General features: G+C 29.8%; 3 protein-coding genes and 1 long non-coding RNA gene across 6 annotated transcripts; all 4 read right to left on the minus strand.

Moving 5' to 3' along the window:
- Positions 1-2,868: 2,868 nt before the first annotated feature.
- On the minus strand, positions 2,869-4,510 carry LOC126687049 (uncharacterized). Its single transcript, XR_007644029.2, has 2 exons — positions 4,296-4,510; positions 2,869-3,205 (listed from the first exon to the last, which is right to left on the minus strand). It is a non-coding gene; the product is annotated as an uncharacterized LOC126687049 (long non-coding RNA).
- A 199-nt stretch (positions 4,511-4,709) lies between these two features.
- On the minus strand, positions 4,710-9,457 carry LOC126687037 (uncharacterized). Its single transcript, XM_050381386.2, has 10 exons — positions 9,096-9,457; positions 8,884-8,989; positions 8,703-8,763; positions 8,289-8,584; positions 7,816-7,955; positions 7,259-7,333; positions 6,988-7,078; positions 6,124-6,327; positions 5,232-5,276; positions 4,710-5,081 (listed from the first exon to the last, which is right to left on the minus strand). Exons 1-10 carry the CDS (start codon positions 9,306-9,308, stop codon positions 4,996-4,998), a joined length of 1,317 nt encoding a protein of 438 aa, XP_050237343.1. The 5' UTR covers positions 9,309-9,457; the 3' UTR covers positions 4,710-4,995.
- Positions 9,458-10,140: 683 nt separating this feature from the next.
- LOC126687035 (protein transport Sec1a-like) lies at positions 10,141-16,337 on the minus strand. 2 transcript variants are annotated; one of them, XM_050381381.2, is made up of 21 exons: positions 16,042-16,337; positions 15,870-15,928; positions 15,632-15,713; positions 15,444-15,522; positions 15,188-15,238; positions 14,979-15,075; positions 14,842-14,874; positions 14,394-14,522; positions 13,738-13,923; positions 13,559-13,642; positions 13,371-13,469; positions 13,216-13,289; positions 12,866-12,962; positions 12,227-12,352; positions 12,035-12,130; positions 11,659-11,775; positions 11,493-11,570; positions 11,108-11,328; positions 10,813-10,903; positions 10,620-10,709; positions 10,141-10,515 (listed from the first exon to the last, which is right to left on the minus strand). In XM_050381381.2, exons 1-21 carry the CDS (start codon positions 16,115-16,117, stop codon positions 10,459-10,461), a joined length of 2,022 nt encoding a protein of 673 aa, XP_050237338.1. In that variant the 5' UTR covers positions 16,118-16,337; the 3' UTR covers positions 10,141-10,458. The 2 variants fall into 2 exon arrangements, with proteins under 2 accessions (XP_050237338.1, XP_050237339.1); XM_050381382.1 differs by lacking the exons at positions 15,870-15,928; positions 16,042-16,337 and having other exon boundaries at positions 15,188-15,245.
- A 1,137-nt stretch (positions 16,338-17,474) lies between these two features.
- LOC126687039 (vestitone reductase) lies at positions 17,475-20,445 on the minus strand. 2 transcript variants are annotated; one of them, XM_050381390.1, is made up of 4 exons: positions 20,255-20,445; positions 18,989-19,522; positions 18,152-18,347; positions 17,475-17,727 (listed from the first exon to the last, which is right to left on the minus strand). In XM_050381390.1, exons 1-4 carry the CDS (start codon positions 20,373-20,375, stop codon positions 17,535-17,537), a joined length of 1,044 nt encoding a protein of 347 aa, XP_050237347.1. In that variant the 5' UTR covers positions 20,376-20,445; the 3' UTR covers positions 17,475-17,534. The 2 variants fall into 2 exon arrangements, with proteins under 2 accessions (XP_050237347.1, XP_050237346.1); XM_050381389.1 differs by having other exon boundaries at positions 17,475-17,730.
- Between the last annotated feature and the right edge of the window lie 7,534 nt (positions 20,446-27,979).

Here is a 27,979-nt window from a genome sequence, read left to right on the forward strand (position 1 = left end):
TAAATTGTAGAAATGTGAAAGATGCACAACAAGTGTTTGATATAATGTCTAAGAGAAATTTTGTTTAGCTTTGTTATGCCTATAATGAAATTTTTTAATCTTATTCCAATTTGATGTATAATATCCTTTTTTAAATTCCTTTATAAACAAAAATACATGTAAGAACTCCGTTCAGTACTAAAATGGCTCTAAGTTTAGTTTTTTTGCTTTAGCTTTTGCATTTCTAAACGGCGGTGGATTTGCACAAGACACTCTTGTTCCGGTCATTATGACATTTGGTGACTCGACGGTGGATGTCGGAAATAATGACTATCTTGCAACTATTTACAAGGCTAATTATCCTCTTTAGCCACATGTTTACCATATATTTACTTAAATATTATAAACTATTACAAGTTTACCATATATAAACCGATAGATTATCATGAGTTTACTTTGATGGAATATATTTAATACCAATATTACAAACATGTATAAAAATTAATTAAGTTTCTTTATTTTTAGATTACTAAAAAACAAGTTTAATATGGTTTAATTGAAAAACAAATTTACTAAATGTTTACTAACTTTCGAGTGTTTTTGTTATTTAACATACATTTTTAATTTTAGCATATTTAACATAAATTTTTCAATTTTGCAATTGTGGATCACGTTTACTAATGATCTATTATCGATTTAATTATAAATTTAATTACTATTTTTAATAACTTATTCATGTTATAATAAAACAATAAACATAATAAATATTATAGGTTTACTAGTTTATCATCGATTTACTGTTATACCAAAATTAAGTTAATTAGTAGTGTACTTTCAAATTACTTTCAATTTACTAAGAAATAGATTTTCAATTTAATTGTTCATTGTATACTTGCAAGTCTTTGATGACTCCCACTAATAGTTTATTATCAGTTAATTAATAGGTAGTTAACTATTGGGTTATTATCAATTTACTAACGGCATACTATTGGTTAACTAATAGGTAGTCAATTGTTGGTCTACTATCAATTTACTAACGGCCTATTATCAGTTAACTTATAGGTAGTTAACTATTGGTCTACTATCTATTTACTATATTTATTTGTCCATTACAATTGCGACTTTGTTGGCTATTTTTCTTACAAGATGGAAATAATATTTTAATAAAAAGATTCAATTTTTACTATCAATTTATTAAAAGATAAATTTACTATTGATTTGCTATCATTATTATAAATATATACAAAATTAGTTTATCTTTTGGTTTACTAGTTAACTTACGGTCTCCAATCAGTTAACTAATAGGTAGTTAACTATTGGTATACTATCAATTTACTAACGGTCTACTATCAATTAACTAATAGGTAGTTAACTATTGGTCTACTATCAATTCACTATATTTGTTTGTCCTTTACGATTGCGACTTTACTGCTATTTTTTAAAAAAGATGGAAATAATATTTTGAAAATTAACTATAAATTTATCGACAGTTTACTCACGGTTAACTAACGGTGTACTATCACAAAATTTATATTAATTTCTTAAAAGATGGAAATAATATTTCTATTGGTGAATGTTAGAAAACCTATTAGCAAATCTTTTTAAAAACTTTTGTTAGTTTAATAGTAAAATGTACAATAATTGTACAAATACATAATATATTACTTATTGGTGAAATTTAATAACCATCGAGTAATCTATTTATAAACCTTTAGTAAACTTCAAGTTATCTTTTTTATTTCAATTTATCCCGATTTAACCAAGATGCGCATGCATTGATAATTAAATTCAGGGACACAAAGCTTACTAATGACACATTAAAGAGTTACTAATGATATACCAATAGGTTACTTATACTTCATAATAAATTTAAAAATAGATTTACTATAATGTACTATATTAAAGAGTTACTGATTGTATTATGTGCTTTATACCCAAATTTGACCAATAAAACTTCTTGTTAATGATTGCTTATTTTTTATTATCGATTGGTAACCATTTAGTAACTATTTCGTAAGCTTTTGGTTACCATTTATGAATTCATTTTACTTTTTAAAATTTCTTAATTTTTAATAATAATAATAATAATAATGATTATAATAATAATAATAGTCAAATATCGGTTTACTATAAATATATAAAAAAGTTCATTGTTAATTTTATAATCAGTTTACTAATATTTAACTATCGGTTTACTAAAAATTTACTAATACTTAAATTGTTTTATTATCAGTGAATATTAGGAAATCTATTAGTAATTGTATTTTTTTTGAAAATCTTGGGTATTTTAAAGGTACACATAATTTTTGCTAAAATTATTAGTGTACCATTAGTAAATCATCAGTTAACCACCAGTAAAACCATTACAGATACACAAGTGAAAAAAAAATTACATAAAAATTAAGATTATCATCAAAAAATAATTATAAATTTACCGATGGTTAACTGAAAGTTTACTAACGGTATGACTAAAATTAAATTTATTGGTATACTATTAGTAAACCATTGGGAAACCAACAACAAAATCATTACAATCATAAAATTACAAAATAAAATCACAAAACATAGCGAAATCATTAATCATATTGATAACATTAAAATGAATTATTACTTATTTTACTAAAATTATTGGTGTTACGTTAGTAAACAATTGGATACCCAACAACAAAACCATTATAAATACACTAGTGGAAGAAAAATGTACATAAAAAGTTAAGAGCATCATAAAAAAATAATTATAAATTTACCAACGGTTAACTCAAGATTTACTAACACTATTACTAAATATAAATTTATTGGTATATTATTAGTAAACCATTGGAAAACCAACAACAAAATCATTACAACCATAAATCACAAAATAAAACCACAAAATAAAATCACAAAACATAGCGAAATCATTAATCATATTGATAAAATCACCACCCTAAAGCCACCGAACAAATCACCAATACCAATAACAAAAGAATTGAATCGGTGGAATCAAGAAATTACTTGTAAAGAATAAAATACAATGCAATAGTTGAAGAATGAGTTGTTTGTCATGCTTCTCATCTCAAGCAAAGAAAACAAGAAAAGAAAATAACACTAGAAAAATCAATGGCTCATTCGCGGCCTACGTCTCCTCCTCGTCAACGAGAAGCACACGCCCAAATTTTCTTCGAATTGAAGACCGGAGCTAAGATGTCGTCGGTTGGTCTCGGTACATGGCATTTCTATCATTCAGCTGAAGAAAATATAATCAGAATTAAAAATAAGAAAACAAATAAGGTCCAGCATAAAAAAAAAAAACCACACTAATCAAATTGCAATACTGTCCCATTGACATCTCCAACTCATATATATAATAGAACACTGCTGGAAGAGCTATAAAAACATATAGCATTTTGACATTTCAAAATAAGGCCAAATAATCAATAATTTCTATAAATTGCTTTACTAATTCTTCATTATACAAGACAAACACCATAAAATTACATCACATCACATGCCAAATAAATTGGTCAATTGATGCATAAATCACACCACCTGCATTAAAGTACTTTTAAATTCAAATGCATCTCTTCTTTGGTATCTGTCAAACATATGCATTTAAGTATGAAAATGTAGTTTAAGAAACAAGCACTTTATTTCCATCTGAATACACTTTAATTTATCATTTATGTTGTAAATATAATGAAGCATATACGGAGTAATATTAATACATTCACCTGTTTTACAAATTTTAGACACTTGAGAGATAAATATTTCAAATTGAAATCAAGTCAAATGAGTAAAAGTTTACCTTATTGTATCCCAATAAAATAGTAGTGTGCCTAACTTCATCTTTAAAATCTTCAATTATATCCCTAACTCTTGCCATTAATTGACAGACTATCAACTAGTAAATGTTACAATTGATTTTCTACTGAACCTACTGAAAAAAACAAGTGTCTCTAAGACCATTATACTGAACCGGGAAAGATTGAACAGATTATTGAATTTCAAATCACAAACAAGCAATATATATTTGTTCTAAAAAAACAGGAATTACAAATGGAAAAAAGGAATAAATTTAGGTATATGAAAATACAAATCCGTTAGCCATGAACTTGCATTATATACTGAAGATTGAAAAAGTAAAATCCCAATAAACTGATCAATTGACTTCAATTAAAAACACAACATCAAAACAAATCACAACCCATTAAAATTTACAAAAATTAAATGAAGTACCCGGCCACAAACATTCTTTCAACTCCCGTTGAGGAGGAGAAAGATTGAATAGGCCGGCCACCTAAGAGCTCCGACCCGCACAGTTTAATTTACAGCCAAACCTGATTGCTTGAGCCAGGGACCAATGATTGGGCTGAGAGATGCTTTTCTAGATTGCACCTGAAGTGGTTGTTGGGAGCTCTCTATATTTGAGCTCCGGTTGCCGTACTTATTATGCAGCGGTGTTTGAGACGGCACAGCTAGAAGACAACTTTGGAGAATAAATGGAAGATGGGAGAGAATTTAGAAGATTTCAAAGGAAAAAACATAATGTAAAACAGAATCGTAAAGAGGAATAAAATAAAAAATATAATGTATTTTGGCAAACAAATTATCCGGTCCGTATCATTGAGATTACTTTGGCCTTTTACAGTGCTGGGCCTAATTTCCTCAATTTTTTTGCTATGGTTAACATATTTATTTTACTGCATCTTTTGTGGAGTAGAAATTAATAAACAATCAGTGGGAAAAGAAAATTCAAAAACCTCACCAGACATGAATTTGAACACCAATTTTATCCCATCAAAAATTTTGCCACTAGAAAAATAACTCATCGTCTAATTCCGTAAAAGTTCTATTACAACAAGCCACACAATTTCTCAATTTCAACCTGTATTCGCATTTAGCCAACTTTGTGCTACAATTAGCTTTCTCCAGTGGTTAATATATAACAAGGATTCTAAGTTTCAAAAAACTCATGGAGCTATGACCACCGACATCGCAAATCAAAAAACTCTCTTTGTCGGTTTGTCGCGTTTAACATTAGGTTGAATGCAGTGATGGAGCTGCCCACAATTTTACTTTCTTGTCGACACTGGCTGTGGCCAACACCATATTTTGACCATTACCTGTTACACAACAAAACTCCACACCAATCATTAGAAAGAAAACAAATGCTGTGTTCTTGAATCCGAAATTTGCACACAAAAATGAGCACCGATGCTAAACAGGAATAGAATATATGATTGTGCTTGATACTCTATACAAGAATGAATTACCAGTTGAGATCGTCTTTGGCGCCCATGCAATCCATGTGATTTCACCTGCATTATTTGTTCAAGTTAATATAGGTTTTGTAAAAGGAGATTTCAAGCGTTTGACAGATGCATACCAAGTTCAATTCTATTAATATGTGCATCAGTAATGAGGAGACACGTAAAAGACATAGTAAATTCACATGATACAAGTTCATGCTAGGCAAAATTCCCATCCACACATTAACAAGAAAATATTTCATACACCTTATGAAGACTTCAACAGTAGCCAAAGGTGCACTTGGTGCACCGGGTCGGGTGAGCCATTTAATACAAATTTCAGCATTAAATGGATTGGTCCGAAGTAAACATGCATAGTAGCTTCCGAAACAATCTATGAAGCACTGACACTTCTAGGAGGTGCCATATGCCGGGGGGGGGGGGGTCGCGGGGACCGGGGGGACATATAGGGCATGGCAGAATATGTGTCCCAACAGTTTTACTGTAGAAAAATTGAACATGCCTGGGACACTCTAGGGGAGACGTCAGGAGTGTTTAAGTGTTTAGAACTTATAATTGGAGTTATTTTTAATGCATTAAACTTCTTTTTCAATGTTCCCACCGTGTTAGTGTCTCGTTAATTTAAAAACGCCGTTCGCCATGTCCATACCTGTTCCCGTACCCGTGTCGGTGCTTAATAGGAAACAATAGATGCTATAGACCCATATCTGAATTATACAGTCAACTCTAGACAGTTCTCGAATACCAGTAATCTTCTGATGAGAAGCTAAGCTCATATTATCCATGACAACTACGCCATATTTATCTTTTTTACAACTAACACAAATTATCAAGTCAATGCCACATTACCGCATACTAAACTAGCAACAACAAAACCAGCTGTACAGAAACATACCATCATGGGCTTTATCAGCTGCGTCCAGAACCTTCCCAGTTTCTATGCACAACCACTGCAACAATGTACCACTGGTTGCTGCCAATATCTTCCCATCAGGGGATAAACTGAGTCGATCATAATGCAAAGTGGAACCATGTGAATCATGAAGTGGAATTGGAAACACCTTTAAAGTCTTCGGGTCCTCATCAAGATGGTATCGCACTTGAAGAATTAAAGTAACGGATCTTAGAATAATGATACTTAGAACACAAAAGAAAACATTTCATAGTATGCAAGGAAAAGTTTAAGTCAAGCAGTCTAAGTTTCTGACTGTTTCATTGGATAGTTCATTGTCAATAGAAGTTTTTCTTCTTATTAATCTCATCCTCCTCTAATATGTAAACTGAAAGAGTGAAAGGGGATGGATAAAAAGGGAATCCTGTGCTTGTGGTGGAGGAATGAGCAGGAAAAAGTTACAGAGAAGCCCAATCCATATCGTTCCTTTTTCTTAAAAAAATTCTTTTGAAATATGTTTTCTCAAATTAAGCCATTTTATTAAGAAAACTATTGTAATTTGGCTGCAAACCTGTAGAAGACATCAATTACAGCTATAGCATGAAAAGAGAAGTCATGAACATGCTATAACTTGTCAACTTCTCTTAAAGCGTAAGCACTAATGCAAAACAACTCCGACAACCAATCATCACCCTACTCGCTAACCCAGATTTTTTACACTGGCAGTGAAGAAGATGTTGACTTGGAATATTGGTATAGGGAAGGCAGGAGGAGGAGAAAGAGTGAGATCATAGATGTCTATTACTGCTCTGCTACTTGAGAACGTCTCCATACAACTACATACAAAAGCTTATTATATGAACATACCATTGATGTTCCAGATTCTTATTGATCCATCTTTCGAGGCTGTAATGATTTGCTCAGAGTTCGGACTAAAAGATAACCAAGTGACTGCACTCTGAACATAAAAGAAAATTGAAAATGAGAAGGATTATGCCTATTTAGCTAGCAGATGAACATATTACAAAGATATAAGTTTGAAGAAACATGAAAACAGTATTACTAAATACTGAAATTAATTGAAAATGAGAATTTATCAGATTGATAAAATGCACTTTTAGAAATTTATCAAACTAACCTTGTGTCCTTTAAGCTGCATAACTTTTGGAAGCTCTTTCACTGAACCATCCTTTGAATATACTATCTCCCAAACCTGCCAAAGAAAATTTCAAAGACAAAAGTAACAAGATTAAGCAGCTAACATTATCTCCCAGGTTGCCAATTGAGTCTTTGTATGATTCAGTTGCCAATGATGGTTTATAACTTATTAAAGACAGATATAGTGTTGGCCCACCATGCCCATGAAAACATAATACAAGAAACATTGCGAAAGACTAAATAACATGGAGCGGGTTTGGGGGGAAAAAGAGCTGGGAAAGAGCAGTGGGGTCCTTATGAGCATCCAACAAATTTCAATTTTCATTAAAAATAATAATAACTATGATTTTCCCTATCATGACTGTCCTTGCAAAACAATTTATAGTATTTTATGTCCATAAATAAAGAAATCGCCTAAGCTAATATGAGAGGCAAAGAGGATAGATCCATGCCTAATTTTTTACAACCTATGCAGTTACACGCAGGTCAATTGGGTTTAAGCAAAACTCATAACATGAGACCATCAGAAGTGATCACCTTCACATCTGCAGTAAAAGCTGCAGCAGCAATAAAGCGTCCATTTGGTGAAATAGCAGCCATGTTGTTCTTCAGTTGATTAGAATCAACATTTCCCAAAATCTTCCCAGTCTTCCCATGCCAAAGTTTTATATCAGTACCTGCAAAATCGCATCAAGTTACAGAAAAAAAATCAGAATTTCTGTTAGATAGACAATGCATACCAATGATTAAAATGATAGGGCCAAATACATTCAGGCATGTTGCTACAAATAATCCAAGTTTGACAAGTTAAAACAGTAACTTCAGCATGGCTCTTTGAGATGTCAAGCAATTATATTGCAATAAAAAATCCATGATGATTTGGTTCCTTAGTTATGTAAATTGGAAGGAACTCTCGTAAGCACCACAAACACACAAATGCACACAGCTCTGTGGAGTCAATCAGACACAAGAACATAACATCGGGTGCTGGACAAATAATTAGGACGCACCCTCAGAACAAGAGGCAACAATCGTACTTCCATCAGCACTTCCATACGTTGCAGCAGTTCCAACGAGGGAAATTACAGCCCGAGTGTCATGAATTTTGCGATGTTCCCACTTGATTTCAGGAAGAGGAAGCTTGGGTTGCTGCTTAGGATCATTACTCTTTTGGGGCTTCTCTTCTGCATACATATATAAAGATGCACTAGTCAGCATCTGTGCAGCCACCACGACTGAAGAAGCATCATCACAAAATGTGACTGCCACTGGAACTCCTCCAGCAGGTAACTGGATCTTCAAAAATCTACAGCAATACAAATCAAAGTACTTGATTAACAACTAGAAAACTAATATACACGAGACGCACCAATTACCAAATAATGTGCATAAACTAAAAAACACTAAAACAATATAATTCATACTTGAAACTTTTACTTGAAGCATCATCCACCTTAAAAATCCTGACAACTCCATCTGCACAAGCTGTTCGCATAACGAGACATTTTAAAATTAAGCAAAACTTGATTAAAATAATTTCTCATCTCCTCTTAATAAAATACAAAATTTCTACAATCTCTCAAATTTGACCTAATTGGAGTATACCTGTTGCTAAACTCCGTCCATCATCAGAGAAACTCAGTCCAGTAACTGAATCTCCGTGACCTTTCAATGTGTTTAAATCCAACGGATGATGTTTCTTAATTTGATCCTACAATTAAAACAACAAAATTCACATTGAAGATGAGCAATATAAAATGTGATAAATTAAAATTAAAAATGTTGCAATATATAATGTGATAAATAATAAATATTACCTTATCGGATGCGTGAGGGTGAGGTTTATTGTGAGATTTTCTGTTGAGTTGGTGAGTGGGTTTTGCGGGCTTCTTAGGATCGGAATGGAGCTCCGGTTTGGCGATGGATTTAATTTCTGATTGTCTTTTGAGGAAGTAGCTTGTGAAGAAGAGAGTAGCAATCAGAGCTCCGAGAAGAACCGAAATGATCGCAATCGGGAAACCCGGATCCATATTTTCTGCTTAATCGAGAGTTAAATTAGGGTTTATAAGATTTTAATTTATGCAGACAACCGTATATGAGCGTGGCTGGGAAAGGAAGAGATTGGTGCGGTCGTTGAAGACTTGAGAAATGAAAATGGCGGGGGCTGTGTATACGTGTCACCATTAAGGAGCTTATTATTTTAGCTGAATATTTACCGCTTTAGAATAGTTAAAGTGAAAAGTGAAAACAAGTATATTGCGTTGCCGATTGAAATTTGACCGTTAATTTGTCATTTTAAAAATAAATTTTCTTGTAAATACAACATGGGAAATGCATTAACGGAAGAATATGCAATTATGAAAATTATTTTCTTCTTTAGGAGACAACACAATGTAAGAACCAGTTTATCTTTTTTGTAGTACTGTTGCAAATCAAACTTAGGAAATGAAATTTTCAGTTTGCTTCTCTAATTAATAATTAATTTTGATTGTTTTGCGGATGGTATAGATAAAAGTCTGATTTAAAATTATGGTTAATTTACACTAATATTTTTTTTGGATTATCTTTTCACTCTTCAAATTGTTTCTAACCTGTAATTTGTACTCCAACTATTTCTTAATTTTTCTTTAATAATTTGATTGTTCCTATCATATATTTTTTGTTAATTTTAATGATGTGACGTGTCAATTACAGTCTTATATAAACACCTAAAACTGTCACATGATGTTGCATAATAAAAAATAAATTTTAGACATTTATAAAAGACCTTAGTTGACACGTCACATCATTAAAATTGACAGAAACAGAGCAGAAATAACCATAAAATTTATGGACAGTTTGGAAAGAAAAACATAGTTCATGTACAGTGTAAAATACCTTAAAATTTTGATAATTCGTTAGCAAGTTCTTCAATGTATAAGCCTCATCAATTACCCAAAACCCAAAAGCACTCGTATCTTTTTAATACATGGCGTAAACAGAAGAAAAAAGAAGGCCATATTGCTAGCTACTACAATAGTTACAGGTTTGTACTAAGAGTGGGTTTGACTGACTTGCTCTGGAGAAACAATACTGGCCTTGCTTAGAAGTATCGTCTGTAGTAAGAACCAAATGCTAGCTGTATTGTCCATAGCCTCGACGCACATGGTAAGAAGAGTATCGCCTACTATGTAACTATATTTAAAACCTCGAGCCATTAGTTGTGGGGGCTTCGCCATCTGACAGCATCTTCAGTTTCTGTTTATATGCAGAAAATCAACAAGCAGCACAACATTAAAAACTTTTATAAGCACATCTAATAAAGTAGTTTTGCAGAGAACATGACTATAAGAACATGATACCGTTATATATCGTGGAGCATCGTCTAAACTAGTGCAACCTAAAACAACTTCCCTCCTGAGTTTAGCTGTAAGCTTGTGGCAAACTCGTAGCTGACAACACCACCACCAAACAGACTCAGTAAAGATCCACAACATTAAAGGGCATGTGATGTGACCTCATATAATGGAATTGAAACAGAAAAGTAAAGTGCACCTCAGATCGGGTTGCACCGCCAATGATAAATATGAAAATACGCTGCCCCATTTTCTTCAAATCCATGGATGCATTCTTCAAGGCTGAATCACTGCATAAGCCGTGAATACTATTAACAACCATTCAAACAAGACACAGTTTCAAGATACCATCTATACCCGCTAATGCAGAAAAATGATACATTATTTATTAGCTGTCAGATACTGTATTATAAGAATTCTGAGCAGAAGAGCATAGTAGAAAGACTTCCGAGTTTTTAACTCGTATAAATGATATGAATAAGAACCCAGCTTACCTTGAATATCCGTCATCAGAATGATGAGGCCGTGCCCATGTTGCAGTTCGTCTTGATCTCATTGAATGAGCTGGAGCTTTTCTTTCAATTGGTGCAACAGGAGCATTACTCGTCCTTGCTGAACCTTTCTTTGTCTCCGACTGGATAGTCGAATTCGGTTCATTCATGCATGAATATTCATTCTTCGACAATTCACATTTGTTAAGATTTTCAATAAGTTCCTGGAATAGAAATTTTTAATCACCTGACTAAATCATTCAATCATTCGGATACTAAATGATACTTCACTTCGTCTGTTCGTCATTAACATGCTTCATGCATATTATCCCATTTTTTTAGAGTAAAATATAATATGCATGCATATTTTAATGACTCGAGTCCTTACCTCTAACACAGGATAAAATCGAAATAGCTGCCATGTTTCTTCCTCACCAGTTCGATCTTTTCTGGCTGCCTGCTTTGTCTGTAAATCAAAAGGAACATCTATTGACTATCAAAACTTATTGCAATTGCTTCATTGCAATAGTGTGGCATCCTACACTGATCTATACCTTCTGGTTAGTGAACTTCAGTGAAAAACTGCCGGTCGTCTTCTTGGTAACAGATGATCCCACAAGCAATCGCATATTAGTCACAGCCTTCATATCCTTTTCTGACAACTTAGCCAACTGAATTAAATAAAAACAAACATGTAAGTAGAGTATACATCAAGCCTTCAAGGAGCAAAAATGTTGAACTCCATGCTGGCTTGCTGCAGTATTCATTTCAAACAAGTTTCATTCTTTTTATTTATAACTTCATTTCCTTACTTTAGATTGCACCTCGTCATCCTCTAGTAACTAACATAATCTGGAATTTTTTGACATGCAATTATCATGCTTCTGTATTACTTCAATCAATCACAATCGATGAGACGTTAGTAGCTACCTGCATTAACTTTGAAGCTTTGTCACCCTCAAACTTCTCAGGATACACACACGCATATATTAACAACAAACGTAGCTTGTTTTCAGAAGGTGCATCCTGCGGAACATAAAAGCGTCTTTTGTAAGATATTCTAGTTGCCATTTGTGAAACATTAAACACATCAAGCCATCAACTGAGTTGATATTTCTTTACCTGCTTTGTCCTTAGGAAGTTGATGACTTCTACACCTCCTGCATCTCCAAAAACGAGATCCTGCTCTAGTTGCCCAAGTTCTCGAAGCCCCATTTCTGTGATCATTGTGTTAATATTTCCGGCTATCTGCATTGGAATAACCAATTAGAAAAGTCAGATGGGAAGCATCATATAAAAGTACATCTTCTACATTATGGCAATGTAAGTGTCTCTAACTGCATCCGAGGGCATTGATGGTTGGTTGGTTGAACAATGCTCTCAGATGCAGGACGTTCCTCCCAGTGGACCAAGTCTACAGTCGTATGCGAAGTTAAGTATCTCTAACTGCCTCTATCGAAGGCTTTCCGGTGCATGTAATAATTGGCATCCCTTATGGAGTAACAAACTGAATCACGCACCTGCATGTAAGTGCTGCATACAAGTTCTAGCCAAACAGACTGGGACAGATCAAACTTTCTTACTTTGAGGTGAAATATCAAATATTTCTGTGCTCATCCTAATTCATTCTTTTTTTTTGTTATGATCTATTACTGCAGGTGATCTTGAGTATGCAAATCATCATTTCGCATTTGCATTTTTTACGGCAAAAGCCTGAGAATTTTCTCATAAAACAAAGTAAATAAAATTTAGGAAACTAACCTCTACATGAAGAGAGAGCTTCTCAACTTGTTCATTGTATTTTGGTAAAGCTTGAACAACTTTCTGCAATTCTCGGGTGGATATTTCAGCACCATCTCTGCATATTTCAGCACCATTAGAAATGGAAAGCTCGAAAGTTGTTAATTCAGTATCTAATCATTCCTTTCAGATATATTCTTGGCCGTGAAATCAAGCTAGCAACTGAAAATCAAGCGCTCAGTTCAAGCCGAAACACTAGAAATAGAATAGTATCCAGATCATACAGTAAGGTACATATCTAAACAACCTTCAAAAATTACAAACATCCGCGTCAAATAGAAAACAACTTTTATATGTGATGCCAGTCTAACCTTGCATTCTGTTGCATTTGTGCAGCTTTGTTCTTTTTCAAGTTGGTCATCTTCTCGTACAACCGTTCACTAGCCTATAATTCCAATTAATGGAAAACAACATTCAGACTCGCATTGTACATACATGTGGTAAAACATAAAACTGCATGACATACATCTGCTATATGTGAATGGCGAAGCTCCAGCCATACTGGATCGTTTTCATCTAAAAGGACCTCCTTTTTCTCAGGTGCACCGCCCTTTTTGCTTGGTACCTAACATGCAATATTTCATCCAGACACAAGGTTTAAATGAAGAAAGAATCTGAGAACCCCTAGAAAGAATGTCGTGCAATAAAACATACCTCAAGCACATATTTATTCCCATCGATGTCTAGTAAATCATGGCACATGGCATCATAAGTCCATTCATGGATGACAGGAGCAATCTAAACCAGTGAAATTCATGCCATCCAACTATTATTCTAGAGGAAACTGACAAACTACAGAAAGCAGAAGCTGTCTCAGGAAAATCGTAAATAACCTGGTCAATGGATCTGTCCAGTATAAGCAGCTCGCACGTTGGATTCTGTGGAAAGTTAGGAATGGATTTATACTTTGACATACAGTTCCATATAGCGGTCGCAAGCTTTGTAGGAACTGTGTCTCGAAATGTTGTCGCTGCAGATGCATCTGTCTTGGCAGCACGATACCGCACATAAGGAAATTCCTAAGAAAACATAAACGAACAATTAGTTGCAATAAACCAGTAAACAAGCAAGAAAAATTAATGAAAAAACATTCATTATTTATTGGTTTTTGATTAAAAGAGATAATGTAGTTCTAATATTCAACAAAGGAGATGCTAATATCATCTGAAAGAAGGCAGCGTATATGCTTAATCCTTTATAATATTGAATAGTAAATACATTGTTAATATGTTACAGCATAGAATACAAGCCTAGACAGAGAGCAAGGACTAAAGTTGCCTATCCATTAATTCAGTCAAATCCTGATAGAAAAATCTGAGAATTAATGAACGAACATAGTGTGCAGAGTTATTCGCCCCCATAACTTACTGAAAATAAGCATTATTTTCATCAATGAAACTAAACTATCCAAGATATTGAATACATTAGTCCTAGTAGTCAACTATGTCCAGCATGCTCGACACTGCCTATCTCAATTTGAAATTTTTACCTTCAATGAAGCAAAGACTGTTGAGATTCGAGTTGCCATCACATTCAAGCAAGCATCAAATTGGCGAGAGTTCTCGGCATTTTCACCATAAAGTTCTCCTAATGCTCCATCATGGTCAGTGGTAAAAGCCTGCAATAAAGCAGTCTCAGAGACATAAGTATTTTAACTTGCTTCTTTTACAGTCGGAGCATCAGAAGATAGCATTATAGTTGGATATGCTTTAGCAGTTTGTCTAAGTAATTAAATCAATTAGCTAAAGAAAAGGTCGTAAAACAAAACTTCATAAAAGAAGACAAAAGTAAGCTCCATCTACATGTTGCTCAATAAACAGGTTTTCAAAGAAAATAATAACTTTGGATTAAAGAAAGAGATAGATCCAACTAATTGCAAGTAATAAACCAAACAAAGTAGCAATAACAAATATGAGAAGTCAGTTGTAAGGACATACCTGACTATCTATAGGAAAGAATTCCATATTCATCTGCGGATTATCAAGAAAAGAAGACAAAATACAAACAAAACAAAGTCACGCTCCAATCTCATGTCTCCGGCGTCAAAAGAGTGAAAAATATTAAAAATCTTAACCTCTCTTAAAGCACCTATGCGAGGTAACACACTTGTATCACACTTGATATGATTAACCAACTCTTTTGAAACTGGTGTACTGAAAAAAACAAATGCTCTGGAACACAAGGCAGAGGTGGAAAAAAGATATAATCAAAATGAAATGCATTTAACACATTATTTCAAGTAAATATAACAAAAACTTAAAGAGGCTATGATCTTCGACATACTTCTTGTATAAAGGCTCCCTTCCGGACATATCAGATAGGAACATGACAACACTGCATGCTAGTAAAAGATAGAGTTAAAGAGTATTTAACATCTCCTCAGCACTAAAATATATACTAGCATTAAAAGAAGATGAAAATTTAACAGGAATATGAGAGTCAAAGTGAGACTACAAGCAATCAAGAAAAATGCGAGAAACTGCGAAAAATAATAAGCGAATTTAATAATTACTAATGTAGAACTAAACAAAAAAATTACTTTTCTTTTGATGGCTGGATAAAATAAATGGCATCCATAGAGGGCATAGGTTCCCTCCTCCTGAAAAGATCTTCAACCACTGCAACAAATTAAACCAAATATCTATCATCAGATTCAGTTAAAAACTACCATCAGCTAATTCATATCAAATCGAATAATTGAAAACAGTGAGAAATAACAATACTTACATGATATCCCTTGATCTGTAATATCAGACATTTTACAAGAATGTGACATGACTTTCACTGTAACTTTATCCATAATAAGTACCTAAATAAATAAAACATAAAAAAATAATTCAACAGTGATTAAACAATTTTAATCTGAAACAATTCCTTCATATCAGTAATCATTAAACAATTTTAACTGATTCAAAATTCCAGTATCATTGTAATTTGTAAATTCAATATGATCAAATCAACATACCTTCCAAGTCGATTTTGAATCGCCTATTCTTGTTGATCCAAGCATTTCAAGCAATAAACCTGAATATAAACCACATAAAAAACACATTACAGACCGAAAATTACATTTTCCCGCCAAAAAATAAACAAAGCACGAATTAACGGAAAAACAAGGAAAACGTGTAAAAACTTACGATCGCGGCTGGTTTGACGGAACAATTTATACTCTGCTCCGCCGTGAGACGACGATTCAGAATCAGATAATGACATTTTGAATAATGAAGCTTGCGGTTTCTTCTTTAATGATTGTTTTTCAGTATCAAAAAATGGAATTATATCAGATCAGATTAGAAAATAAAAATGAGGAGGAATCTGTATAGAGAAACGGAATGGGGATCGTGCTGTGTTGTTGTTGAGGAAGCGGATAGAGAAAGCCGTTACATACGTTTGTGTGGGAAGATGATTATTGTAGCGGGTACCTCGCTCTATTGAACGGACAAGTGATGCCCAGCACGTTACTTTTCAACGGCGTCGTATGCATGCTTTTTTTGACGTTTTTGATTTAAATCTACCATTTAGGATCGTTTAGTAGAAAATTAAAAATTAAAAAGTAAGAGAAAAAATATAAGTTTATTAAATTTTGTGAAGCCAATTAATTTCGCAAAATTTATAATTTTTATTTATATTTGTTTAGAAATAAGTTTAAGGATGAGATTGAAATTTAAATTTGTTTAGTTAAATCCTTTGACTTGATCAGTTGACTGACACTAAAAATGGACAGAATACTAAATCGTTGACATAAATAAAAGTAAAACAACATATCATTTAATCTTCAAACTGGAGCGATAAAAATGTGAATTGTAACATATATCATATATGGAAAGCTTCATAAAAAATTACTCTAAAAATGATACATTTCGAATGCATATCAAATACTTTAAAAATACATTTATGATTTATTTTTGATACCAAATGTACAAAGTTAAATAAAAAACATTAAACACACAAATGAAAAATTTATAAATAATATAATTTGAAATTTTAACCGGTTTTAAGCCTTTTTATTATTTTTCCTTTAATTTTATATCAATTTGATTTAGATCTAAATTATATCTAATTATATATGCATATGAAAAATTAATTGCAATTAAAGTTTATGTAGGTCGTAAAATATTCCAGCTCAACCATGTATGTAATGTAATTTATAATATATCATTTAGGCGATAGATAAAACCTAGCCGAACAAAATTTTGAAATTTTGAGTTGTCCATGTTCAGCTCATCGCATGAATGAGGTATTCATCTTCGGTTCATATTCATTCAATTTTCAAATGAGATGTTTTCATTTGGTCCATCTAAAATTTATAATTTTCATGTTTGTTTCATGAGCTTTGTTTTAGTTGTCAAACGAGTCGAGCTCTTGAACAAACTCGAACGATGCTCTTTTAGTATTTAAACAAACAAATATGAACTCAGCTTGTCTTAATAAGCAATTATAAAATTCAGTTCGAATTTGGTTCGCTTAGAGTACAAACGAACACGAATTTAACTCTTATCGAGCCGAATGTTAAATCGCTCGTGGGCAAACCCTATATATTATAAACACAATTTTTGGCTAGATTCTGCAATTCCATGTAACAAGTTATACCAAATCAAAGTCTATTTCAAATTTACTTTTTGAAAAATAATTATACAATATTATCTTCTTTAGTATTGTTTGATACATGATTAATGTGACGTAGAAAGCCTCTATCTTTGCAACACTGAATAGCTCCATCAAACATTTCTTCCATACCAAATCTGTACTTGAAACCCAAGTCTAAAAGTTTCATTGATGAGAGCTTCGATATCATGCAATCTTCAGTCTCCTTAAAATCATCACTGCTAACAAATGAGCAATAAATTTTTCGATTATTATATTTTTAAAAATAATTAAAAAAGAAAATTGTTCGAATTGAAGATATAATTTGCATAGAAGTACAAAAATCAAAGAAATCTGTAAATCCAATTCGTCATTTTTCATTTTTCCGAATTGTTTGAGTTGATCCAACCATATTTTTATTAATATAATATTATTAAAAATGCAACTTTTGAATTTACTATAACCGAATATTCAATATATGACGAACGAATTTACACAATGATAATTTTCACTAGAGTGAAAACACAAAATGTACTGAACACTACTAGAAAACGTCAAATTACCGAAGGAAAATTCTAATTTATCGGCAGATTTCAATCTTTTAGCGACAGAAAACTGATTTACTAAAATGTTGTTTTCTAATAGTTTAATAAAGAGGATCACCTGATTGTGGATGCTTGATATTCATGATATTTTGCCGAAAGAAATTGGACCGTTGCATAAGTAGTCATTTGAATTGAGGAACAAATGTACCTCCCTTTTGCATTCGGATTTTCAAAGAGAAATATATGTGCATCCACCGCGTCATCAATATGTACCATGTAAAAGTTATTCACATTTTTATACATCTCTTGCTTCCCTACACCAAAAACATATTAAATTTTACTTTATTTGTTGCCAATTCTTCATAATTAAATAAACAAATATGATTTTGCTATTCCAAAAAAATATGATTTTATTCACGTGACAATCATTTGATACTGAAGAAAGGATCAACCTGCCCTTTGAACTTGTGACACTGAATTTTTTAATCCAATTTTTTATTTGTTTTAAGCAACTAACCCAAAAACTCTTTATTTTTAGGCAAAATTATCCCATAATTATATTTTTATAACGCGTGAAATACAAATCGAGGTGAGATGCAAAAAAGAAATTAGAAATTGGTTTCCTAATTGTTATGATAGAATTATTCTAAACTTATTTTTTGCAATAAAAATATAAATTATAGGGATCTAACTCAAAAATGAAGAGTTTTAAGATTAATTGCTCAAAAAATAGGATTAAATGACTTTGCGCCACAAGTTCAGAGGGCATGTTGACTCTTTGTTCATTTAATTTTGGTTGCCACGTTAGAAAAATCAAATGCAATTAAATTAATGTATATATTTAACAAGAATCAAAATTAAAAAAAAAATAAGATTATAATTATAGTTGCTAAAAATAGTTGTCCGATAAAAAAAATCATTTCTTAAATAATGTAAAAGGAGAGGAAAAACATACCAAAGACAATAGCGAGAGTGAAGGAAATAGAGGAAGGAATATAAGGACAAATGAAAGGTCCAACAACCAAAGGAAGAACAACCGTGACGAGATCCAATTCATTTTTTGTTGCGAAATCTAGCGCTGTCTTTTCCGTTACAGTCTTCGAAACCAAATACGACGAGCTTATAGACGACGACTGTGTATTTCTTCTACAAATATCAATATCACTCCACGTACTTTCATCTGTTACACTTAAACCCTTGTCATTGTACATAATTGTCGCTAAAGTAGAAGTATAAACAACTTTTTTCACTGATTTTGAGTTCAAAGATGCATTTAAAATGCCTAATAATCCTTCTACCGCTGTTTTTGTCGCCAATTCTTCTGCTTCTTTTCCTTCAGTTTTCATAGGATGTGCCACGTGGAATACACCTACGCAACCTTCAATTGCCTCTTTGAAACTCTCGGGTTTGTTTAACTCTGCATTGTAGATTTTTAGCCTTTCTGCAGCTCCCGGTAGGTTTGTTATGTAACTAAGGTCTCTTTTATTTTCTACAATGGCAGATTTCACAAGAAAATAAGTTTTCTGAATTTATTGAAGTTGCCGCTCGGATACGGAAACGACATAAAACAGAATATCTATTTTTAATAAAAAAAATAAGAAAAGATATGAAACGTGAAAAAACATGTAAATAATATAAATATTACAACTTGTAAGTTCTATTTATAAAATATACATTTCATGTAAATGAATTACTATATATTTTATAACAATCAATGAAATAATTTATTTAAACATACTCTAAAATTAAGTTTATAACAAATAAATAACCACAATCGAAAATATTTAAAAGTTTCAAAGTTACAACAAAAAATAATAAATTTATTGTCAGTAAATTTTTTATTAGTGGATGACTTTTTATATTTTCTATATAATATCTATTATTAACGAAACAAATATGAATTCTAAAGAATCTTGGTCCTCGAAACGCTCCGGATATGAGAGATGCATCTCCCTCAAAATAAATGTCAAAATGAAAAAAAAAAAACTCATATGTTTTTTTGATAGAAATAGTTCATATATATAATTTTTAAATCTTGTAAAAATAAAAATAAAACCAAAATATAAAACTCAGATAAATTTACGTGAAAATACGTGTTTAGGTAAAGAAATTAAATTGAATTATATAGCTTAAAGAGTATAAATGTTAAACAGACGAGCACTCCCTCTCTCTCCGATTATCTAAAAAAAAAAAAATTGTAGGATGAGAAGGAAAAACAGACCTGGGTTGGATCTAACAGTAGCTCTGACAGTGTAACCACGTTGAAGAAGCCTCATAATCAGCCATGATGCTACATAACCTGTTCCGCCAGTTACACAAACTGTGCCATTCTTTTCTTCCATTGCAGTAGATCTTGCTACAGAGATGAGATAGCTCCTAAGATAATTATATTTATGATCATTTAATAAATGTCTCAAGATGCACCAGCTAGCTAGCATTTATACATAGAATGATAGCCAACTGTTAGTATTGTTTTGGTTATGGTTAATTTCAATTTGGTGCTTGAATTTGTTCGATAATAACAATTCAGTATTTGAATAAATATTTGTACCAATTTAGTGTATGAACCAGCTAAAAATGACATACAAATATTATTATCAGGTCAACTTTAGATTGCCAGTTATAAGACTGATGGACTTACATTAAAGAGTCATTTTATCCTTTAATTTTATATAAGATATCAAAAAAAAAAATTACAATATCTTGATAAAAGATCTAAAATTTAATACGATTGGATTATTTATCTCTATATTTTTTTATCATAAGTGAGAATGTGAAGACGGGTCTCTTGATATAAATACTTAATTATATTTAATTAATTTAAAATAAGTATACATAATCTTTAATCCAAATCCAAATCTAATTATAATTTATTTTAAAATAAATTTATTTTTTAAAATATCTTAATCAATAAAAATCAATTGTAATATCTTAATTAAGTATACTATTATATTATTTTAATAAAAATATCAACAATGAAATATTAATTTAAAATAACTGTCTCTAATTACTTAACATAAAATCATATTCAATTAAATTTTAATGGATTTCTTTGATAGCGAATTACGAACGATGTACCTCATACTGATATTTTTTTAATTTATCAATGAATGTTCATCGTGATTATTTAATTTAATCAATAATATTTTAATTGATAGTAATATTTTAATCATTATTAAGAACAACAAGGCTAAAAATTGTCATTTAAGAATATCAAGCATTTGACAAAGTAGTTAATTATAACACTAATAGTAATAAATAATATCTATATTATTTTGAAACTATATTTCCTTCGGTCCATAATATTAGTCGTTTTATAATATCTCACATAAATTAAAAAGATAATGATATATCTTGATTTATATGTATTTTTACTAAATCATTCACTTAATTACTAATAGTTTTACGTTTCACTAGTTTTTTTTAGTCGCACTTAGTATTTATCTGTAAGGGATAAACTTGGCAATAGCAATCAATGTTCTCTTAATGTTCTAACGTAAATAATATTATGTATAAAAGATTTTTTTCCAAAGCGACAATACTATGAACATGTGGGAGTAATAATTACTACTCCCTCCGTCCCGTTTAAGAAGTCTCATATTCTATTTTGGGATGTCCCATTTAAAAAGTCTCATTACTATTTTTAGAATATTTTGCCATTGAATACCCCATTTTACCCTTACTTTAGTTATCTTAAAAGAGTTCTATGGAAAATTTCACTATCATTAATAGGGGCAAAACATGAAAAAACATGAAAAGACAAAAATAATTAATGTTTTCTTAATCTGTGTGTAAAGTCAAATGGGACTTCTAAAGTGGGACGGAGGGAGTATATAATAGTTTAACCGATTCAAACATCAAATTGACATCAAAATTTGTTCAAACACCAAATTGTTATTATTGAATAAATTCAAATACTAAATATACAATTATCCTTTTTGGTTATAGAATTTTATTGACATGTGCGACTTTAGTATATAAATCCATAACGTGAAAGAAATTTAATTTGCACGATGTCATCGATGAATGTTATCCTCTTCAATCCACCTATTTTACAACTGTTCTCATTAATTATTATCTCCCTAAGATCTGCTTCAATTAAGGGTCACTGTTTTTACTTTTAAAATACCCCAACAAGTAATTAATATTCCATCAGATATTGAGGAAACTGAAAATCGTATATTTTAAATAACTCCTTCGCCATAATTTAATGGAAAGAATGCCTTGTCTATCTATAATTGTGATCAGAATGATAAAATTAACTAGTCGAGTACCCGCGCAATTGCGCGGGATAATATTAATAATTAATTTAAATTTATGTTATATCTATTTTGTTAAAATATAAAATATAGTAAAAATATAGATAAAATTTGATACAAAAATAAAATACAATGTTATATAATTTATAAAACTAATAGAAATATATTATTAAATCTCTTAAATTTTGTGTACTTTATTTTATTCTGACTTGTACTAACTCTAATAATCGATTTAAAAAAACATTATATAACTATAATACATTTTGTTTTACTTTTCACTTTACTAAAAATATATTTGTTGGATGTTTGGATTTATTTCTTTGAAAAAGCTTTTTGTATCGCTCGGTATTTTTTTATCTGGTTGTTATGAAGGGTGGATCATATACTATTATATTCTCTATAATTGAAAATAAAATGATTTTTTCATTGTAAAAAGCAAACTTTTGAATTTTGAATTGTAAAATACAATTCGAATGACAATGTTAAAGAAAATGTAAATAATATTTTCGCTACTATTTTAAATATGTTTGTCTTTTCTACCATTGATAACAAAATTTCTTTTTCATTATAAAAGATTGGCTTTTAAATTTTGATTGTAATATAAAATTTGAATTATGACACGTTAATTTTTTTGATCATTTTCTAACTATAATTAATTTGCTAAATTTATTCTGACTATAGGGTCAAATTTTCCATAGTTTTATTATAATTTGCAGCTTACTTTTAATTAGGGGTGGACATGGACCGGTTAACCGGTCCACGGAGGAAATTTATAAACCGGTACATAGTAGTACGGTTTTGAAAATTAAAAACCTAGACCTAAAATTTTAGACGGTTAACCATTAAATCGGTTAACCATTTAGAACGGTTTGTTTTTTTGGTTTGCGGTTTTTAACCATGAAACCATTAGACAAATTAGATATGAAAGATTTAATTTATAGATAAAATTTTAAACATAAACTAATAATTAAACTCTAATCTTCATTTTAGGTAAATATTTTATTAAGAAAGATGAAGTTCTTTCAATATATATATATATATATATATTCTTTTAAAATAAAAATATATCGCAACATAAAATATTTAGTAAATATATTTTTGTGTTTAGAATTTTTTGTATGTAGATTATAAAATGTATTTTATTTAAATCATTAAAAAGTATGCATGTATATACATAAAAAATAATTATAAAAGTATATATTATTTATAAACCGGTTAACCGATTAACCACGGTTTTTAAAACTCCGAAACCTAAACCTAAACCATTAACCATAAAAATTCAAAATTAAAACCTAAACCTAAATTCTTGGACCGGTTAACCACATTTTCCGATTCGGTTTTACGGTTTCGGTTCGGTTAATCGGTTTGACCGGTTTTTTGCCCACCCCTACCTTTAATTACACAAATAATGGTATACATACCAATAAATGATAACTCAAATGGTATAAACATTAAACGACAATTTGTTAGGTTGTGGGTTCGATTTCTCCCACAAATGCTCTCCCCTCTTCAATTAAAAAAATAAAATAAAATAAAATCATGATATACATTCTTAAACTTTACAAAATTAATTAAAAGATTATAGAAAGACATAAATACCATAAGCTGGTTGATTCCGTTGTTCTTATATTGCAACCTGCTGAAGCGTAAAAATAAAGAAGACGATATCACCATGAACTCCATAGGTTTGAAAAATAAAATGGACATAACATACATACAAATATCAATACATTGTTGATAAAATACATAATAAATAATCTACTTGCTTCATAATAGCAGATTGAACTCTTAAAATAAACTATCCCTCCTTGCTGTCAAAATAAATTATCAAATTCACATGTTAATCAATCTATAATACAATATATATAATCTATAAAAACATGCACTAAAATTGAATTATAGACTTCATACATGATAGTGGCAATAACGTATATAAGCCACATTCCCGGCCATTCACTTGCTTAAATGAAATAATAATCATCAAACTGAAAAGAATTAGAATTACATAAATAGAAATCAAAAGAGAGTTTGTATTATAATAGGAGTAGGTGTTTGGGATAAATGTAAATACCATAACGTAGTAATCTTCAAAAAAGAGAGGATAAAATGTAAATTTTAATTAGAAATATAAATATTAATGAAATAATTTATCAAAAATTCATTAAAAATATTAAAATTAAAAAAAGTGTTTTGAAAAAAGTGGAAACTATGAGAATGCTCTATTTGGTGAGAATCAATGAGAGAGCTCCGTTGGTCCTCTCAATTATATAAATATATATAGATATAGATTTTAAAGATAATTTCAACAATTGAATTCGTTATTTTTATGGGTTGTGATTGATAAATATATTCTAGTAGTAAATATTTCTATGATAAATTAGTTCATAATCAAATAAAAATAAATTAAGAAATCATCTATCTACTTTATAAGAATTTGTATTTTGTTAGAAACTATTATTAATAAAAAAAATCATATGTGGACTAATTTGTCATAAAAATTATAAGATATAAAATTATAATTTATTTTTATTGATTATATTTTTCATATATTATAAGCATACAGATTGTTAAAATTATTTTTATAATTGTTCATAATTATAAAAAATAAAATTTTATTTTATATAGTACAATAAAAAAGGTATTCAATATTCACTCTAGATTTTAAGATTTTAGGTTTTATTATTTAAATTAGATCTAGAAAATATCAAATAAATTGTCAACATGCATAAACTAGTGATAGAGACATTGTAATTTAATATGAAAATTTTAACTTCAATTATATCCCCTCAATTGTCACAAGAGACTATAAATTCATTTGTAAAATTTGTTATATATATTGCTGGTTGGAGTGTATATTCGTTTCAAACTAAACTGAACAATTTTTTTTTATCTTTTTAGACAATTTTCAAATTGAATTGAATTAGTCGATTTGGTTGAATTTCATGTTTTCTTTTCAATAAAATCTAAAAAATTAATTCCCCATCTCCTTCATCTACTAACGAGTTCCATTAGATTTTTTCTGGTAGGATTTGCACCAAATATTGTCGGATTAAATTTTACCTCTAAAGTCGAACAAAATAAAAAGTATTATTGTTATAAGATCATACTGAATTGAATCAAATTTGTCGATTTGACTCGTATTTTTGCATACTCTTATATGCAGCTGTAAAATAAAACAACATGTTGAACATATAATAAGTGTCGTGTAAGAAAGGGTCTATATATGCGTTATGTTTAGCTATATATAATGTCATGCAATGTGCTTTATACAGTTATGCTTTCTGTGTGTAAGGTTGCATCATTTTTGCAGCTTTCTTTAATTTGTTTTAGTGACGATTTGGTCAACATTTCCCCCAGTCACAATGATATTATTCCATACAACTAAATTGTCATTAAATCATTTTCAATTAGAAAAAAACATACCATACCAATATAGTTTAATATCCATCTCATTTTAAAATTCTCATATATTCTGATTTGTAATGTCTCATTTTAAAAATTCTATTTTTTCGGAAGATTCTTACACTGAACTCACTCTTTAGTTTTCTTTTAAATATAATTTTGAAAAAATTATATGAAAAAATTACTATAAATGATAAGAGTAAAATAAAAAATATAGTAATTAATGTTTTTTTTTAATATTTTTCTAATAGTTGCGTAAAATAAAAAGAATTTTTTTAAATAGAGTCTGGAAAGGATCACAATCGAAACTTTTGATAATACAATGCTAATCTTTATTCTTAATTATTGAAAAATAATGCCACTTTTTGCATATTTTTGTTACAATCCAAATATTAATGGGCTTGCTGGTATGCCAGGCTTATCTAATGGTTAAATAGGCTCATTTGCATCACTAGCCCACTTCGGTCTAACCTTATCCTGTATCCAAAGTGGGCTGGACTAAGTTTTTAAGGAAAAATTACAGAAAATTCAAAAAAAAACGGAAAGCAGTTATAAAAATACGTAATTTTAAAAAAGTTTATATTTTTCCTTAAAAAAAGTCTACATTTAATATTCAACAAAAATTAAAAAATATATAATAAATTTTTACTTTTTATGTGTATCAAAAATGTATTGATAATGTATCAAATATTAATCAAAAACATATCTTTTATAGTTTAAAATAATACGTAAAATGTGTAAAGTTTTTTATTTTTATTAAAATGGATTTGTTTTAATTTAGTACGTATTTTTAAAAATTAAGTGATTTTTTGAAATAACTTTATAGTTATCTCAAAATTGTATACAAATAATAAAAATATCAAAAATAGAAATAAAAAGTGAGAATAAAAATTAAATAGAAGAGATGTAAATAGAAAAAGAATAAGAGAATAAAAATAGAGGATTTTTTATAAAGAATAGGTATTGGAAAAATAATGTTAAATTAAAATTAAAAAATCAATGCTCAACAAAATTTGAAATTATTAAAATTGAATAATGGAAAACTTGTTTCTATTAACAGTATTCAATAGTTTTAACTTTGTTTCATTTATTCTCAAAAAAAAAACTTTGTTTCATTTATGGTTGGATTTATTAATTTTGTCAATTATAAATTAATTTTAATAAATATATTTACTTTTAGTTTATTATTCAATTTAAAAGTACATTTATTTAAACTATTCAAATTTTTTATTTATTACCAAATATTTTAATTTCACCACTTGAAATATAATTTTAACAAGTACATTTTGATTGAGAATAATTCAATAAAAATGAAAGTCAAAGAAAAGCAATTTTTCTCTTTAATTAAAACTCAAAATTGAGAACTGAGCTAAAATTAAGAAATTTAAAATTTGGACCATAAACAAAAAAATTGAAAAAGTAGATTTTTAACAATTAAGCATTTTAATAAAGACATTAATAGTAAGCTAAGATAAAAACAGTAGAGTCTGATCATTTCCGATGTAAAATACAATGATTTTTTTTACAACACAAGCTTTAATGGAAGGTGATTGGCTCAAATTTTATTAAATAATAAAGCTAAACTTTTGAAAAATAAATAAAATGCTAAATAGTTCATTTCAAATTTAATAAATTAAAAAGTACACAAATATAACCTAAAATATTCATTAAAAATCCTCCATGCAAATAAGACCTTGAATTCATTTGAACTATTTCATAATTAGCAGCAAAGTTGTTGAGAATTAATTTTCGCTTAAGAGCAAAAGTATAAAAAATACAAAGGACATGATCAAACAAAACATTGCTGTTGGCATTTGCTTCAGATATATTCACAAGTTGTGTTTCATTTATTAGATCACTTATGCTGTTTCATAAAAGATTAAATTAGCCACCTAAATTTATATTAAAAAATTGACTTAACTAAGTATAAATATATTGACAATCAGTCTGCGACTGCAGTATTCTTATTTTGACTAATTAAGTTACTACTGAATAATTACTTCTAATGATTCCACTTTCACAATTGTATCTTATAGTATAAAGTTTATAGTACCATGATACTGGTAAATATATATATATACAGTAGTATTTATCTAATTGATTTTACATATTTAAATATGTTTTGAATTAACAACATAGGAATTCATATTAATTTGATCCAAGCGATTTATTTAAAAACAAAAATAAATCAAAATTAAGCATCAAAATATTTGTAAATAGAATAATATTTATAAAATGTCTTTTTTTATTATGTAAACAATGACTCATAGCATTAGTGGAAGTTT

Source organism: Mercurialis annua, linkage group LG6, assembly GCF_937616625.2.
Source record: "Mercurialis annua linkage group LG6, ddMerAnnu1.2, whole genome shotgun sequence".
Classification (NCBI taxonomy): Eukaryota; Viridiplantae; Streptophyta; class Magnoliopsida; order Malpighiales; family Euphorbiaceae; genus Mercurialis; species Mercurialis annua.

Coding starts and splice junctions, on each gene's coding strand:
- LOC126687039 (XM_050381389.1), bottom strand. CDS start 20,375: ATGGAAGAAAAGAATGGCACAGTTTGTGTAACTGGCGGAACAGGTTAT. Junction 19,523..20,254: donor TACTGTTAGATCCAACCCAG/GTCTGTTTTTCC, acceptor CTGCCATTGTAG/AAAATAAAAGAGACCTTAGT. Junction 18,348..18,988: donor CACTCTCGCTATTGTCTTTG/GTATGTTTTTCC, acceptor TTTTTGGTGTAG/GGAAGCAAGAGATGTATAAA.
- LOC126687037 (XM_050381386.2), bottom strand. CDS start 9,308: ATGGATCCGGGTTTCCCGATTGCGATCATTTCGGTTCTTCTCGGAGCT. Junction 8,764..8,883: donor TGGACGGAGTTTAGCAACAG/GTATACTCCAAT, acceptor TTATGCGAACAG/CTTGTGCAGATGGAGTTGTC. Junction 7,079..7,258: donor TGCAGCTTAAAGGACACAAG/GTTAGTTTGATA, acceptor TTTTATGTTCAG/AGTGCAGTCACTTGGTTATC.
- LOC126687035 (XM_050381381.2), bottom strand. CDS start 16,117: ATGTCATTATCTGATTCTGAATCGTCGTCTCACGGCGGAGCAGAGTAT. Junction 13,470..13,558: donor GGAATAAATATGTGCTTGAG/GTATGTTTTATT, acceptor ATTGCATGTTAG/GTACCAAGCAAAAAGGGCGG. Junction 10,710..10,812: donor GCGGTGCAACCCGATCTGAG/GTGCACTTTACT, acceptor TGGTGTTGTCAG/CTACGAGTTTGCCACAAGCT.